This window comes from Postia placenta, assembly GCF_002117355.1.
Source record: "Postia placenta MAD-698-R-SB12 unplaced genomic scaffold POSPLAscaffold_16, whole genome shotgun sequence".
Lineage (NCBI taxonomy): Eukaryota > Fungi > Basidiomycota > Agaricomycetes > Polyporales > Adustoporiaceae > Rhodonia > Rhodonia placenta.
The window spans coordinates 247,590-261,338 of NW_020169847.1; the positions used below are offsets into that span (position 1 = coordinate 247,590).

At 56.1% G+C, this 13,749-nt stretch overlaps 5 protein-coding genes across 5 annotated transcripts; 2 read left to right on the forward strand and 3 right to left on the reverse strand.

The window, feature by feature from the left end:
- Nucleotides 1-101: 101 nt before the first annotated feature.
- Nucleotides 102-2,297, reverse strand: POSPLADRAFT_1067640 (hypothetical protein; the record flags this gene model as incomplete). Its single annotated transcript, XM_024482210.1, has 8 exons — nucleotides 102-208; nucleotides 234-267; nucleotides 323-405; nucleotides 474-762; nucleotides 814-869; nucleotides 925-1,043; nucleotides 1,104-1,683; nucleotides 2,081-2,297. The coding sequence occupies 8 exons, from the start codon at nucleotides 2,295-2,297 to the stop codon at nucleotides 102-104; spliced, it is 1,485 nt and encodes a 494-aa protein (XP_024334712.1).
- Nucleotides 2,298-2,917: 620 nt separating this feature from the next.
- Nucleotides 2,918-5,075, reverse strand: POSPLADRAFT_1060994 (hypothetical protein; the record flags this gene model as incomplete). The annotated part of the gene is made up of 13 exons (XM_024481328.1): nucleotides 2,918-2,958; nucleotides 3,017-3,136; nucleotides 3,192-3,324; nucleotides 3,388-3,558; nucleotides 3,614-3,683; nucleotides 3,737-3,965; nucleotides 4,023-4,098; nucleotides 4,162-4,206; nucleotides 4,262-4,351; nucleotides 4,408-4,417; nucleotides 4,469-4,515; nucleotides 4,573-4,665; nucleotides 4,839-5,075. The coding sequence occupies 13 exons, from the start codon at nucleotides 5,073-5,075 to the stop codon at nucleotides 2,918-2,920; spliced, it is 1,362 nt and encodes a 453-aa protein (XP_024334713.1).
- A 241-nt stretch (nucleotides 5,076-5,316) lies between these two features.
- Nucleotides 5,317-6,150, reverse strand: POSPLADRAFT_1041469 (hypothetical protein). The gene is made up of 2 exons (XM_024477917.1): nucleotides 5,703-6,150; nucleotides 5,317-5,644 (listed from the first exon to the last, which is right to left on the reverse strand). Exon 1 carries the CDS (start codon nucleotides 6,056-6,058, stop codon nucleotides 5,765-5,767), a length of 294 nt encoding a protein of 97 aa, XP_024334714.1. The 5' UTR covers nucleotides 6,059-6,150; the 3' UTR covers nucleotides 5,317-5,644; nucleotides 5,703-5,764.
- A 697-nt stretch (nucleotides 6,151-6,847) lies between these two features.
- On the forward strand, nucleotides 6,848-8,188 carry POSPLADRAFT_1076078 (hypothetical protein). Its single transcript, XM_024482882.1, has 6 exons — nucleotides 6,848-6,963; nucleotides 7,019-7,058; nucleotides 7,112-7,253; nucleotides 7,322-7,332; nucleotides 7,391-7,503; nucleotides 7,559-8,188. Exons 1-6 carry the CDS (start codon nucleotides 6,912-6,914, stop codon nucleotides 7,786-7,788), a joined length of 588 nt encoding a protein of 195 aa, XP_024334715.1. The 5' UTR covers nucleotides 6,848-6,911; the 3' UTR covers nucleotides 7,789-8,188.
- A 1,076-nt stretch (nucleotides 8,189-9,264) lies between these two features.
- Nucleotides 9,265-10,773, forward strand: POSPLADRAFT_1041472 (hypothetical protein). Its single transcript, XM_024477918.1, has 7 exons — nucleotides 9,265-9,302; nucleotides 9,357-9,376; nucleotides 9,421-9,425; nucleotides 9,509-9,578; nucleotides 9,627-9,651; nucleotides 9,703-10,011; nucleotides 10,062-10,773. Exons 1-7 carry the CDS (start codon nucleotides 9,297-9,299, stop codon nucleotides 10,638-10,640), a joined length of 1,014 nt encoding a protein of 337 aa, XP_024334716.1. The 5' UTR covers nucleotides 9,265-9,296; the 3' UTR covers nucleotides 10,641-10,773.
- Nucleotides 10,774-13,749: the final 2,976 nt, after the last annotated feature.

Sequence of the window (13,749 nt, forward strand, 5' to 3'; positions counted from 1 at the left end):
CAGCCAAGATTACAACAGTACAGACAGAGTACAACATATGAAACATAGGTGATGCCGATAACATATACGGTCTATGTTTTAGGGCTACAAGGTGTTATAGCTTAGGAGAGATGAGTAACCGGCTCAGATGAGGTCGACAGATCGAAGATGAGCTTGCAAAATGCCCTCTTCAACTGAAAAGTAGGAATGTTAGCCACATTTCGTGATACTGGAAACTGATGGTTTGAACTAACCGATGCCCAGGGTGATGGCAGTCGCTTGTGTGTCCTGTGCGGTGATAAGCCCACGAAAGTAGGCAAGGAGTCAATCGTTAGATACTCACGATGACAGACGTCATGTGCACGCGGAATTGTCGTGGCTCGGGGGAATTGCGCTTGAATATCTCCTTGAAGTGCGTTGAGAAGTCTGCCGCGAAGACGCTCCGTCAGATACCATCGCTCTCCCTGTGGGCCAGACAATGCTTGGACGCTCACATTTGCTCACGGTGTCCACGTCGTTCGAGCGGTCGCCGAAGCTGCGCACGTAGTCGCGCACGCGCGTGCCGCTCTTGAGCTTCTGGTCCAGCAGGTCGCACTTGTTCAGGAAGAGGATGATCTGCGTCCGCGCGAGCAGCTTCGACGCGCAGACGAGCCGCCAGAGCACGTAGCTGTCCTCGAGGCGGTTCACCTTGCGGTCCTCCGCGAGCCGCTCGTCGAAGCAGTTCACGGGCGCGAGGAAGATGATCGCGTCGCAGTCGTCGAAGTACGGGAACCACGCCGCGCGCTGTTCGCGCCTTCAGCGAACGTGCCTTTGTACATAAACATGTCCACCGACCTGCGTGCGAGAGCCCCCGACGTCGTAGAGGCACCACTCTGAACCCGCGGCTGGACCTGGCCACAAGGTGGTGGTCAGTTTGAGCGGACGCTGGCGCGCTATCCTACATGCCTTTCTCGAAGTTTATGCGATACTCCTGCACACCAAGCGTGCGCAGCCGTGCGCGCACAATGTCGTCGTTGGATGGCTGGTAGTCCCGCTGCGCAATGCGCTCGACGTCGTTCAGGAAGCTGGACACACCAGGTGAGAGACTTCACCCGACCACTCTGCACAGAGATGACGCCACTCACAACCCAGACGCGGCCTCCATCCGCACCTTGCGCCTGCGCAGCATCTGCCGCACCGTCGGGTCCTCCCAGATCGCACGCATGTCCTCCGCGCACCCTGCGATGATCTCCGCAGTGTCCCGCGCGCGCGACTCCTTGCTGCGCTGCATCGCGCCCTGCGCCTGGCGGTCGAACGCCTTGAGGTTCAGCTTCCACGTGCTGTTCGCCCGGATGAAGCCCTCCTGCGAGCGCGGCCGCGCGTCCGCGTCCGCGTCCGTCTCCTCGGTCGAGGACACGCCGATGTACTCCTCGAGGTCCTTCTGCAGCTCCCGGAGCGGCGCGAGACGCAGCTTGAGCAGGCTGTGCTGGTCCGTGAAGCGCAGCGGGCTGTCTGAGCGCCGCGCGTGCTGCGTGTCTGCCTCGTCGTCTGTCACGTCCGAGTCGATGGCGGTGGGCGGTCGGCGCGTGGGCTCGGCCGCGGCCATCTCCTCGGAGAGCACGTCGAGGATCGCGTTGACGTTCCGGACGAGGTTGAACTGGACGATGGTGCGCCATGATGCGCGCTCTTCTGCCCATGCCCTCGGCGAATATGTGATCTGGAAATCTAGACGCCATCGCGGTCAGCATTGTAGCTACGGATCCAAGAGCCTGAGGTGAGATGAATCGTCGTCACGGGATAGAAGCCTGGAGCCTCCTACAGCAGTCGAGGCCTCAAGTTACAAGTCAAATACAGACATTCGCGGGGATACTGCACAGCAGCGCCGACCGGAATGCCCGAATTTGGCTTGGTGAGCTACGACCCGCTATATGCATAGCGTGCAGCCCATCGTCGTGCCGATATGAGGAGCACAGAATGCCCGTAGAGCCTCATGTCTCGCGACGGGGCGCATTTCAGCCTCACACTCCATAACATGTTATACGCACTCTTCAGCGTCGTGGACTTGCCTGCAAGGAAGGCCTGAAGTCAGACTGCTTTGCCCGCACGTCGATAGCAGACGCACCACTCTCGCTTTGGCCGAGCAGCAACACCTTCACGGGCTTCTTCCTCCTGAGCGCGGCCCGCTCGGCCTTGAGCTGTTCGTCGATGCGATCGCTGACCCGGCGTGCCTCGGTCTCGGCCTTGAGCCGCGCTTCTCTCTGTGCCTCTGTCTCATTGGGCGGCGGGGCGAGCGCAAGCGTGAGCGGGTCATCGTCGACGACGGTCTCGGTGCGGGCCATGGGAGCAGAGAAGATGGGATGTATTCGTGGACAACTATGCCCAGGCCTAGAGGCGCAGAGAAGGCGAGGCCAGTGAGCCGGGTGGCGCGATTACAGAGACGATGGGTGAAGCCTGAGAGTTATGGTACGTGGACATGAAGCAGCCAGAGGGCTGGATTTAAGATAGTGGCGGAGGGTTGTGGGCCATAGAGTGGCAGGCACAGCCCGTGCTATATGGGCGCGCTGGGCGCAGCGAATTTGGACAACGGATCGGCGTCACACAGGCACGCGGAGGCATTTCCCTCTGATTATTCTTTGGCTCTGATGACTGTATAGCCGCAAGCCGTAATGTGGTTCGCATAGCCAAGCTGAGAACCCTGCACATCATCGCAGTGCTCTCGTCTCACCGTGGGCACGGCAACCGAGCTGAGAGGTCTGCATCTCAACAACCAGACATGCGTCAAAGGCAATCGCGGCAAACACTGTCATTATAACGTAACAAGCCGACGAACAAGAAAATCTAAACTCTAAGTGACATGGCTGATAGAAGAAACCATCCGACGGGGAGGCGCAGTTGAGACGCGCGCAAGGATGTGTCTTGAAGATGGTACGCTGGCCGTGCGCTGCTGAAACACACGGGGTTAGTACACCGCAACAATCCTTGGCTCTCTTTTGAAACGGGCTGGAAGCGTCCTCCGAATCGTGAGCGCTGAGACCTGCGGATCTAACGCAGAACAGACCGTATAACAACAAGGCAGCGCCTACGATCTGCATCACGCCCGAATAGCTCGATACAGCCTGCCAGTTGCCGCCGCTCGCCTGCAGGATGGCGCCGCCGATGGGCGCCCCCGCCGCGTTTCCTGGATACAGAGAAGGTGAAGATGCAGAACAATGCCCAGCGACAACCGTGCGCACCAGGCAAGTTGAAGAATATCATGAGGCCGGAGAGCCCGCCGAGGCGGTCGGCGCCCCAGAACTGGGCAGCGACCGCGGGGGAGAGGGAGATGAAGCAGCCACAGAAAAACCCGTAAATGATGCCGAACGCTATCTATGGGCAAGAACAGAGCAATGTGCGTGAGTGAGGAGAGCTATGCGGTGTGGCCGCGCGTACGATGCCAGCGTAGGTGGTCACAAAGTTCCAGATGAGGATCTGAGCGAGGCCGGAAATGAGCACTGCAATGAACAGCGCGTTCACAGGCCCAATGCGATCTGCAATAAAGCCGACGGACGTGCGGCCTATTGCCGCGGACAGGTTCAACAACGTGAGCGGAAGCGTCGAAAGCTGTCAACCGGCATTAGCTCGCATCATGATCGCCCTATCTTGCTTTCACGCTCACAAAGTCGCTCGTCCCCGGGAGCTTATCGAGCACGTACGTGGGCAAGAAGAATATCGGCGACAGATATCCACTGGCGGCAGTCTGTCACTCGAGACACCATCAGACGGAGCGGACATCACCCACAATACAGTGAACAGGAAGCACATTCCGAGACTCCAGAAGACCGGGTCCTGGAAGAACGACCGGTCCACCCACACAATCTCCGGGCGCTTGCACGCAGGTCGCCGCTCCTTAACCAGCATCAGTGCGACCGCGAACACGACCGCGTCAATCGCGCTGTATATCGCAAACGTCTTCCTGTAGCCCAGCGTGGCCAGCAGTTTGTACATGATGAGGGAGGCCACGGCGCCGCCTGCGAATCACACGACTTGTGAATGAAAATCGAGCAACGCCACGGGGACTAGCCCACCGAGACTGCAGCCTGCGACGACCACGCCCATGGCAAAGGCGCGGTACTTGTAGAACCACTGGGCCGGCAGTGCAACCTGGCAAAATACGCTGCGCAGTCAGAACGTGGCTCGCAAGGGTCAGAAGACATTCGTGCGAACGATGAGCGGGAAGAGTAGAGCGTTGCTAAGTCCCTGGAGCACCCCCTGCAGCGACACATCATATATATGCGAATAAGGGAAAATATGTTCTGGTGCGCACCTGTGTAATGAAGAACTGCCATAGCGTAGTGCAGAACGCGGAGCCAAGCATGCCTGCGAGCCAGAAAATGGCTCCGGCTATGAGAAAGGGCTAGCAACACACCCCGCCTTCAGCAATTTGCCAACGCGCCAACCGATACAACGTACTCGATAGCCACTAGGAATGTATCATGAGCAAGACTCCAGTAGTGCGTATCTCAATGCTCACTATCGATCGCCCAACTTCCCCACAATCACGCTCAGAAGTGTCATGACCTTCAAACAGCCAAGTGAGAATTCGGCGATCTGAGGACAGCCACACGCGCGCCTTACCATACCAGATGTGCTGCCTAGCGTACTCAGCACCGTGCCGGACGCATCGGGGAATACATGCTCCTGGTAGTAAGTCTGCACCACGCCCCATGCCTGCCATGACATGAGCACCCAAACAAAGCGACACGCAAGAAGGGGTCAGGGACGCCTGTCCACAATGCTCACGAGCCTGCCCGTCAGACGCATCGAGTGCACCGACCGCCGACCAAACGCAAAGGGAAGAGACCGTCAATGCCATTCCTCGTAGCATGCTATGGAGCGAGCACATACGCCCAGCCTAGTGTCGCCGCGGCAAACATCACGCAGCCGAGGACGACCCACCAGCCGCGCCCACCGTCGGGGAAGTCGTCGGGGTCCCCGTACTCAGCGGGGCCGCCCTCCTCCGTGAGCGCGACCGACGCGGAGGCTTTTGATGCCTTGCCCTCGCGCTCTTTCTCCTGCGCGAGCTTGTGCATCGCGGCGAGCTCCTCTGGCGAGAAGTCAACGCGCGTTTTTTCGGACATGGGTGTCTCCATCGTCTATAGAGGCGCAGAGCAGAGCAAGGTAGAGCCGGAAAGAACAGAAGCAAGCAGCTGCACTATCCCGCGTCGCTGCACATACTTATATGCCCCCGCACAGCGACGCAGACGGGACGCTCGTGATCCGAAGCCACGGCGATGCAACAGACGAGGGCCCAGAAGGCCTGCATGGCCAGTGGTGACTCGGTCGTTTTGCGATTTTGACGTCAACTATAGGCTCGCGCGTGCGCGGCACCCCATGGCCGCCCCCTATCGCGACACGAGCACCATCAGCTGTTCTAGGCTTCGGTCCGGCTTCCCACAGGGCAGAGAAAGGTGTATCGCACTCCTCGAGATGTCGAGTTGTGGGTGAGGCGACTGTAAGCCCACGGACGTCAAAGGAAGACAATATGCTTTTAAGAGCATAGAGCTTCGTGCGCATTGACGGTTATACGCTGGATGGGTCATTCGTGTACTGGCGAGACGCTACGAGTATACATTTCGCCACGACGCCGCGGAGTCAGGCACTTGACCAGGATGGCAGAACAATCCTGCAGAGTTCTGGGAATTGCACCGTAAGCCCCATTGCCTCAGAAAACATACGAAGAGCCTAACCTGAGAACTTGGCTGCAGGGTCCATTCAATACGAGGTCGCTTGTTTCCATTGCCAAGCTTGCAATGCGGCAACTGTCAATTTACCTTGCGCGCATGTACTTGCGAGAAATTCTGGTGGGTGAAACGCATGAACGCACGGTGGGTGGCAAGTAAAAGAGTCGCCGTTCAAGACACTTATCGGCAAGGCTGATTGCTTGCCCTGTAAGGACCCCGAATACTAGCGAGCGTGGCCCTGGGGGCGGTCTCAAGGCGGACATCCCCTGGCGGAAATCAAAAGCCAGGCATAGCACTACGGGAACACAGGCGGCGATGTTGTGAGTAGTGAGGTGTTGGAACTTGAGATTGTGGCGAGCGCATGCCACCGTATTTGGCATTGTTTGTAGTACCTCGCAGACTTTGCGCGAGCCATCCTGTATGTTCCTTACGCGTTTGACAGAGCTCAGACAAACGCGATATATCTTTGTTGATCGTTCTCGCTTCGGGTCTCGGACGAACTTTAACATGAGGCATATTGTTAGTCTCGACCAAAGCAGCCATAGCGATTGCGGTGATGAGATGTACTTGAGTACGATGAAGTGGCGGAGACAAATCAGCTTCGGACGCGCAGACTGAGGTCGAGTCTCCAACAGGTGAGACCCACGCGTTGTAAGGATCATCTGTAATCCAAAGATGTGCCTCACACAACAGGGTTCACAACAGAAGAACCATGAGTCGGCGCTGGATGTTCAGAAGTCAGCTCACACGGTCGCCGGACAGTAAACAAGCATTCACCTGGTGCGAGGCGTCCCAGCAACATTCAGACGTCCAAAACGAGCCATTGATCCGCGCGCATTGTTCTAGCAAACAAACGCCATAGAACGCGTGCTTTCGCTCTGAGCTAAAGACACACAGGTAGGTCTTCCAGGCAGAATTGACAAAATGTGGCACTGTTCCATCTGTAGCCATGATGCGGAACGTCTGCACGATCAACTATCATAACAAAGTGGGTCAGGTCAAGGAGTCCCTGGCAGCACTGCATTGCTGCCAGTTGGCGTGTTCCGCACGTCATAAAACGGACCAATCAAATGAGGAGCTCTCAAGAATAGACGGAACGGTCACGTGCATGTGAATTGAACAAGGCATGGAAGGAAGCATCTCGCAACTCTTGCCGACCTGCAGGATCTTTTCCTTCAACCACCACCTTCTCCCTCTCCCATTCTCTCTCCCCCCCGTCCGTCGTCGTCTGCCATGCGTTTCTCCCTCGCCGCTCTTGCTCTTGCTCTTTTGCCCGCGGCTCTCGGTACGTTGCGCTCTGCAGCGCCAATAGTCACGCAGTTCTCACCGCATTGCCGCAGCGGACATTACCATCACCGGTCCTTCTACGAGCGAGTACTGGTGAGCTTGATTGGTTTGACGAGCTTATGGCTTTTTTCTTACTGCCGCCGTAGGGTACAAGACACGACCAACAACATCACTTGGACATATACCGCGGGATCCCCCAATCCCATCAATATCATTGTCTTTAACCAGAATAACGCGACGCTCAACGGCAACTTCTCCATCGCAAGCTACGTCAACGTGTCTCAGGAGGTGTGTATACCTTCCTCACGACTGCATGATGCGCCTCAACTAACTAACAAGTCCTTCCCTGCCCGCAGACTTTCACTGTGTAAGACTCGTGTTCGCCGCATTGTTTCTTGTTGTAGGCTAAATTTAGCGTCATGCAGGACGAACGTCACTCTTGTCGTTGGTGACAGCTATGGTGTTCGCTTCACGAGCCCTACCAACATCTCTGACATCTATGCCACAAGCGAGCTATTCTCTGTCCGCGCCCCTGGTAGTGAGTACTTGGTTGACCTGATGCAGATTACTGTCATTGCTGATCCCGTATCTAGCTGCCCCCGCGCCTACCAGTGCGTCCTCCAGTGCAGCATCCGCTTCTGGGTCTGCGTCTGGATCTGCAAGTGGTTCCGCTGCCTCCGGAACTTCTCCGTCGTCCAGTGGTTCTGCCTCTACCAAGTCCAGCGCCGCGTCACCTCGCGCATTCGGCGTTCAAAATGCGCAGGCCGTCTTCGGCGTGATCGCAGCATGCGGCGTCGCGACTCTTTCAGCGCTCCTTCTATAGGTGCCGGGGTTTCGAGCAGGCTGGGGTTGGCTTCGTCTGTGCGCAATACCCACGGACCATCGCGCAGCGCCTTTATCCTCTCGTTTTGTTGTACTCTGATGTGTGTGTGATCAGTCATGTCCCCTCCCTTGTGTCACTCGTTCTTTCGCTTCTTCTTGATTGTTCACCGAGTTCTTTGGACTACGGGACTGTAGTTGATTTTGCCTGTTGTGCTGGGAAGGCAGTGTCTGTTGTATACAAGCTTTCGTCGCACGCTACTCTTTCTTGCTGTCGTTATTTGGACTTTCTAGCTTGCATCGCTTTGTGTAACGGACTCGTGGTCTTGGAATGGATAGCTTACTTTGATACATGTGGTATCAAATGTATCTGTCGAGATGTAAACACTTTGTGGTTGCCAGAACATGTTTGCTTCAAAATTTTATGGACTGAATCAAGGTGAGTGATGTTCCATGCTGAAGTCATAGACGATTACACAGCATGGTGAATATAATACCATGTGATCCTGGACACACACATCTCACGCTCAAGAACTGCGCTTACCTTGAAGCTTCAAGCTGTACAGAGGCTATGAGTGTGGTATGCTACGCACTCTTGGAAGCTCAATATGAAGATGCGCACTTGCAGAAAGAAAATGACATGAATTGAAATTCTAGAACCCGGGACATTGGCAGGTGGACCCTCCTATTATGGTCTGCGCCTAGATGTGGACAGTGGTGGCTTATGCATACTATGCAGCCTCGATGCACCGATATTGCTCGTGTCCTTCGATCAGGGGCGGTAGCGAATCATACTCAGCAACGGGGCACGGTCGAGGGTGAGCTAGCCCGCGTACGTCGCGCAGGTCTTGGTCCGCTTCATATTTGTATTACGGTGCGTCATAGGGCATGACTGGGGCGGTCCAGCCAAGGATGGGGCGCCAGCTCGTGAGGAGCGCGATCGTCGACCTCCAGGATCCGATTTTTGGCTGTGGGGTAATGGCGAGACTGTCAAGGGGAGAGTCAGGAAGAGCCGAGCGAGGTGTGGCAGGCGCCCGCGTCGGAGGCGATTGAACGGGGACTGGGGTGCGAGCACGCATGGCGAGAGGGAGACCGGCGCGAGAGCCGAGGGCGATTAGTATTATGTCCGCATGAATGGGGAGAGGTGGGAATGGCGCGAGACGACGGCCGAGGAGGGCGTCGGAGGAGAGCGATGAGACGATTGCTAACGCCGCGGGTGCTCTGACTCAGGCAGCGCATGTTCCGCGCCGTGCACAGCCATCTGCGCAGGCTATGGCTGGGCACGACGGCTGAGCTGGCTGAGGATGAGCATGGCCAGACCACGGTCGCCGGCCTCTCCTGGCCAATCAGAATACGATCGAGGCGCACCCTCGCCGATCGAGGCGGCGTCCGCATATGGCATCCTGGCGTAGGCGCGCAGGTGCCTATCTCAGATAATCGCTCCTTATAAGCCTCTCCATCTTGTCCTCCTCATTCTCTCATCCTCACCCATCTCCCTCTTCATCACCAGTCATGCCAGTGAGTAGCCTCCTCTCCCCGTTGTGCCCCACATCGCTGATGGTTCCCCGCCAGGTCAAGGTCGGAATCAATGGGTAAGTGCACGTGTACCCCGCGTATGACGTCGTCGTCTTAATGCTTTCACTGTTCGCCTCGTCCCTGGTAGTTTCGGTATGTTCTACCCTTTTTTTCACGGCTATATGCGTTGTTGACGCGCCATCATATAGGTCGTATCGGCCGTATCGTCCTCCGTAACGCCCTCCTGCACGGCGACATCGATGTAGTCGCTGTGAACGAGTGAGTGATTGTGTTCTCGTTTCTTCTCCCTGACTCACTTTAGCCAAGCCCGTTCATTGACCTTGAGTACATGGTGCGCAATATATGCGTGATTTCCCATGTGCCTATGTTAATCGTCCTGCAGGTCTACATGTTCAAGTACGACTCGGTCCACGGCCGCTTCAAGGGCACTGTCGAGGCCAAGGACGGCAAACTTGTCGTCGAGGGTCACCCCATCTCCGTCTTCTCCGAGCGCGACCCGTCCAACATCCCCTGGGGCTCTGTCGGTGCCTACTACATCGTCGAGTCCACTGGTGTCTTCACCACCAAGGAGAAGGCTTCGGCTCACCTCAAGGGCGGTGCCAAGAAGGTTGTCATCTCGGCTCCTTCGGCCGACGCGCCCATGTTCGTCTGCGGTGTCAACCTCGACACGTACGACTCCAGCTACACTGTGGTATGTGCCCCGCATTCGTTCCACGCTGTCGTTTGCTCACGCGCCTGCAGATCTCCAACGCGTCCTGCACGACCAACTGCCTCGCGCCCCTCGCCAAGGTCATCCACGACAAGTTCGGCATTGTCGAGGGCCTCATGACGACCGTCCACTCCACTACCGCGACGCAGAAGACCGTCGACGGCCCGTCCAACAAGGACTGGCGCGGCGGCCGTGCAGTCGGCAACAACATCATCCCCTCCTCCACCGGTGCCGCAAAGGCCGTCGGCAAGGTCATCCCTTCGCTCAACGGCAAGCTCACCGGTCTCTCCTTCCGTATCCCCACGATCGACGTCTCCGTCGTCGACCTCGTCGTCCGCACCGAGCGCCCCGCGCCGTACGCGGCGATCAAGGCCGCCGTGCAGGAGGCCGCCGCGGGCCCCATGAAGGGCATCCTCGCGTACACGGACGAGAAGGTCGTCTCGACGGACTTCACGGGCAACGACGCGAGCTCGATCTTCGACGCCGACGCGGGCATTCCCCTCAACGACCACTTCGTGAAGCTGATCTCGTGGTACGACAACGAGTGGGGCTACTCGCGCCGTGTCTGCGACCTCCTCGCGTTCGCCGCGAAGAAGGACGGCGCGCTCTGAGCCTTTTGCGGCGTAAAGCGAACAGTGTAAGGTGTTGAAAGTGCGTGTGCAGAAGTGGAAAGCAAAATAGATCGTGTTGTACTACTCGTCGTCAAGTGACTCATAATACATCGTCTGTACCTCTCTCCGAGTGCCGCTAGAATGTGCGTAAACGGGACTGCTGGACGTTCGCGACGTTGTTTACCAGTGGGATGGCCCCCCCTCTGGATGGCCCCTGCTTTCACAATTATACGAACACCTACATTTTCGTATGTCTGCTCTCACCTACATTTTCGTATGTCTGCTCTCACCTCCAAGTGGAATCAGAGCGAACGGTTGTCTCGTACCCATCCCCTCGTATCCGCACCCCACCACTGCGATAGAGGGTCTGGGGCATTTCAATAGGCGTACCCCCCTCTCAATTAGCGCCCATGAAGTGCCCATCTGTAATGGTCACAGTGAGCTTCTGGTGCCTGGAAATGATGCGGCCTTTGATCACTTACCAAAGATGGCACTCACGTGGTGACGTCTCGCAAGTTGTCTCGATGCTATGTAGTTTGCATCCTCTTGTTTACAGCATCCTGTATGAGCATTGTGTAACATTCTCATCAACAGCTCATGTAATTCACATGTCATATTCACATGTCTGTCAGTAACACCAAGTCACATGCTTGCTTTATGGCACATAATACATAAATTTGACCACAGCTTTCCAACTGTCTCAAGCACATAGTCATAACTCTGTACATTTTTCAAACTGTTATCCAAATCCACATATGATTACTCAACACACTTTGCAGCAGGCTGCAATATAGCATCTTGAGACAACTTGCGAGATGGCATCACATGAGTTGTCGCGACTTGGGGTCAAGCGACTGGGGAAAACCTAAGACTGGGGGCATCTGACTAATTCTCACCAAAGCGATGGTGAGCAAAGCTCAAACCTAAGGCTAGGGACAAGTTAGTTAGTATTTGAAAGGTTAGTAAGTACAAGGGCTTACTGACCTAGGGACAAGAGGTCAAAACTGAGGTCCCTAGGGCAGCAGAGGCCGGCTTATATACATGGGGAGATAAGGGCAGGCTGTGCGCGCTGGTCCGTGCGCAGCTGGTCCGTGCGCAGCATGCTAACGCAGCCCCGGGGGCTGGTGAGTCAGAGAGGCTGTGTCAGCGGAGCCCAAGCTGTGCCACGCACTGCTGCCCATCTAATCTAATCGTACAGTAGATAATGATGTAGTCCGTATCAGGCAAGTAGTACCTAGGTCACGGGTTCGAGCCCGCGAAAGGAAAAAATTAAAAAACGGCTAGGTGCCGTACCAACTTGTGACATTACCCCCCCCTCAACGGCATATGACCTCATGTGAGGCGCCCTTGCCCATCTCCCATCCGGAGCGGCATCGTGCTTCAGTCAGTGGCGAAGGCATTGGCTGAAAGTTGAGACCACCAAATATTGCAGCATTGAGATGACGAGGGGCATTCGGGTTCTTCCGGTGGAAGTCGGCGATGAGGGCCAGCGCATTGGCAATGTTGCGCGCCAGTTCCCATGACGTATGCGAGTCGTCATAACCCTTCCACTTGACGAGGTACTGCAGCTGACGCTGGAAGATCCGCGAATCTTTGATCCGCTCAACCTCGTACTCCTCGTCGCCCTCAACCTCAATCGCAGGCAGTTCCTCCGGCTCCCGGCCCGGGATATCGCTCTGTGTGTACTTGCTAAGCAAGGAGACATGGAACACCGGATGCACCGGCACCGATTTTGGCAGGACTAATTCATAATCCAAGTCTCCGAGCTTTCGCTGCACAGCATATGGTCCAAGGCGCTTGGGACTGAGCTTCTTGCTCGGCTGTTTCAGCTTAAGGTTCCGGGCATCAAGCCAGACCTTGTCCCCCGGCGCGAAGACCGGTGCCTCCTGCACGTGCTTGTCATAGTGCACCTTCATACGCTCAGCTGATAGCTCAAGCGCAGAGCGCGTATTATCCCTGATCTCCTTTCAGATCTTGAGCCGATCAGCGGCCGCAGGCATCGCGGACATCGGATTGATCCGAACCTGGATCTCAGGATTGTACCCCTGATGCAGGAAGAAAGGGGAGTGCCCAGTCGCGGAGTGAACTCGGTTGTTCAGTGCGAATTCTGCAAGCGGCAATTGCTTTGCCCAATCATCCTGTCTGTGGCTGGTGAAAGCACGCAGGTACTGCTTGATCTCCTGATTCCAGCGCTCAGTCTGGCCGTCCGTCTGAGGATGGAACACTGTGGATAGCGCCGGCTCGATTCCCAGTCCCTTGTACACTGCATGCAGGTATTTTGAAGCGAACTGGGGACCTCGGTCTGATATGACCTTGGCCGGGGTACCATAATGCTTGAACACGTTGCAGATGTACAGGTTGGCCGCACCTCCTACCGTCAGGGTCTCATGACAGGCTGAGAAGTGGACCTGCTTTGTGAAGTGGTCGGCGGTAACCAGGATTGAGTCGAACCCATCAGACTTCGGCAGGCCAACGATCATGTCGGTCGTGATGATCTGCCACGGACGTTTGGGGATCTCATTCGGCTTCAGCGGACCCTGGGGCTTGGCTGGGAATGTCTTGGTGCAGTTGCACACGTCGCAGGTGCTTACGTACTCATTGTGTCACAGTTTCCCTAATTTTACCTAATTTTTCCGCTATTTCTGCGGACATATCAAAGGGTATAGGAACTTATCCATACTTATCCATCCGCATATGGGTACAGCTGCATATCTAAGGGGTTATCCGCTTAAATAAGCGACACATGATCTTGTTCTGGACACATCAGGCTGGACTCTGATGCCGGACCTTTTCTAGATAGAAACCAGACTCCTTCTGGACCATGACATCATTCTGACATCATAGGTAGGAGCTAGGCTCAGGCACTAGGCCATAGGCCGGTCAATTCTGGACCCTAGGCCCAGGGCAGGGCAGGGCCAGACTATGACATCATATATGACATCATAGAGCACATGATACTTAGTAATCCTTACCCAGCTAGGTACCAGGGGTCCATTACCGGTCCCTGGGGGGTTTTCCCTCATGTATATAAGGCAGCATCCTGGGGCACCCTGTCCCCCAGTTCTATTCACTTCGTTGTTGCGCTTAACAGCATTACCTCCCCCACACT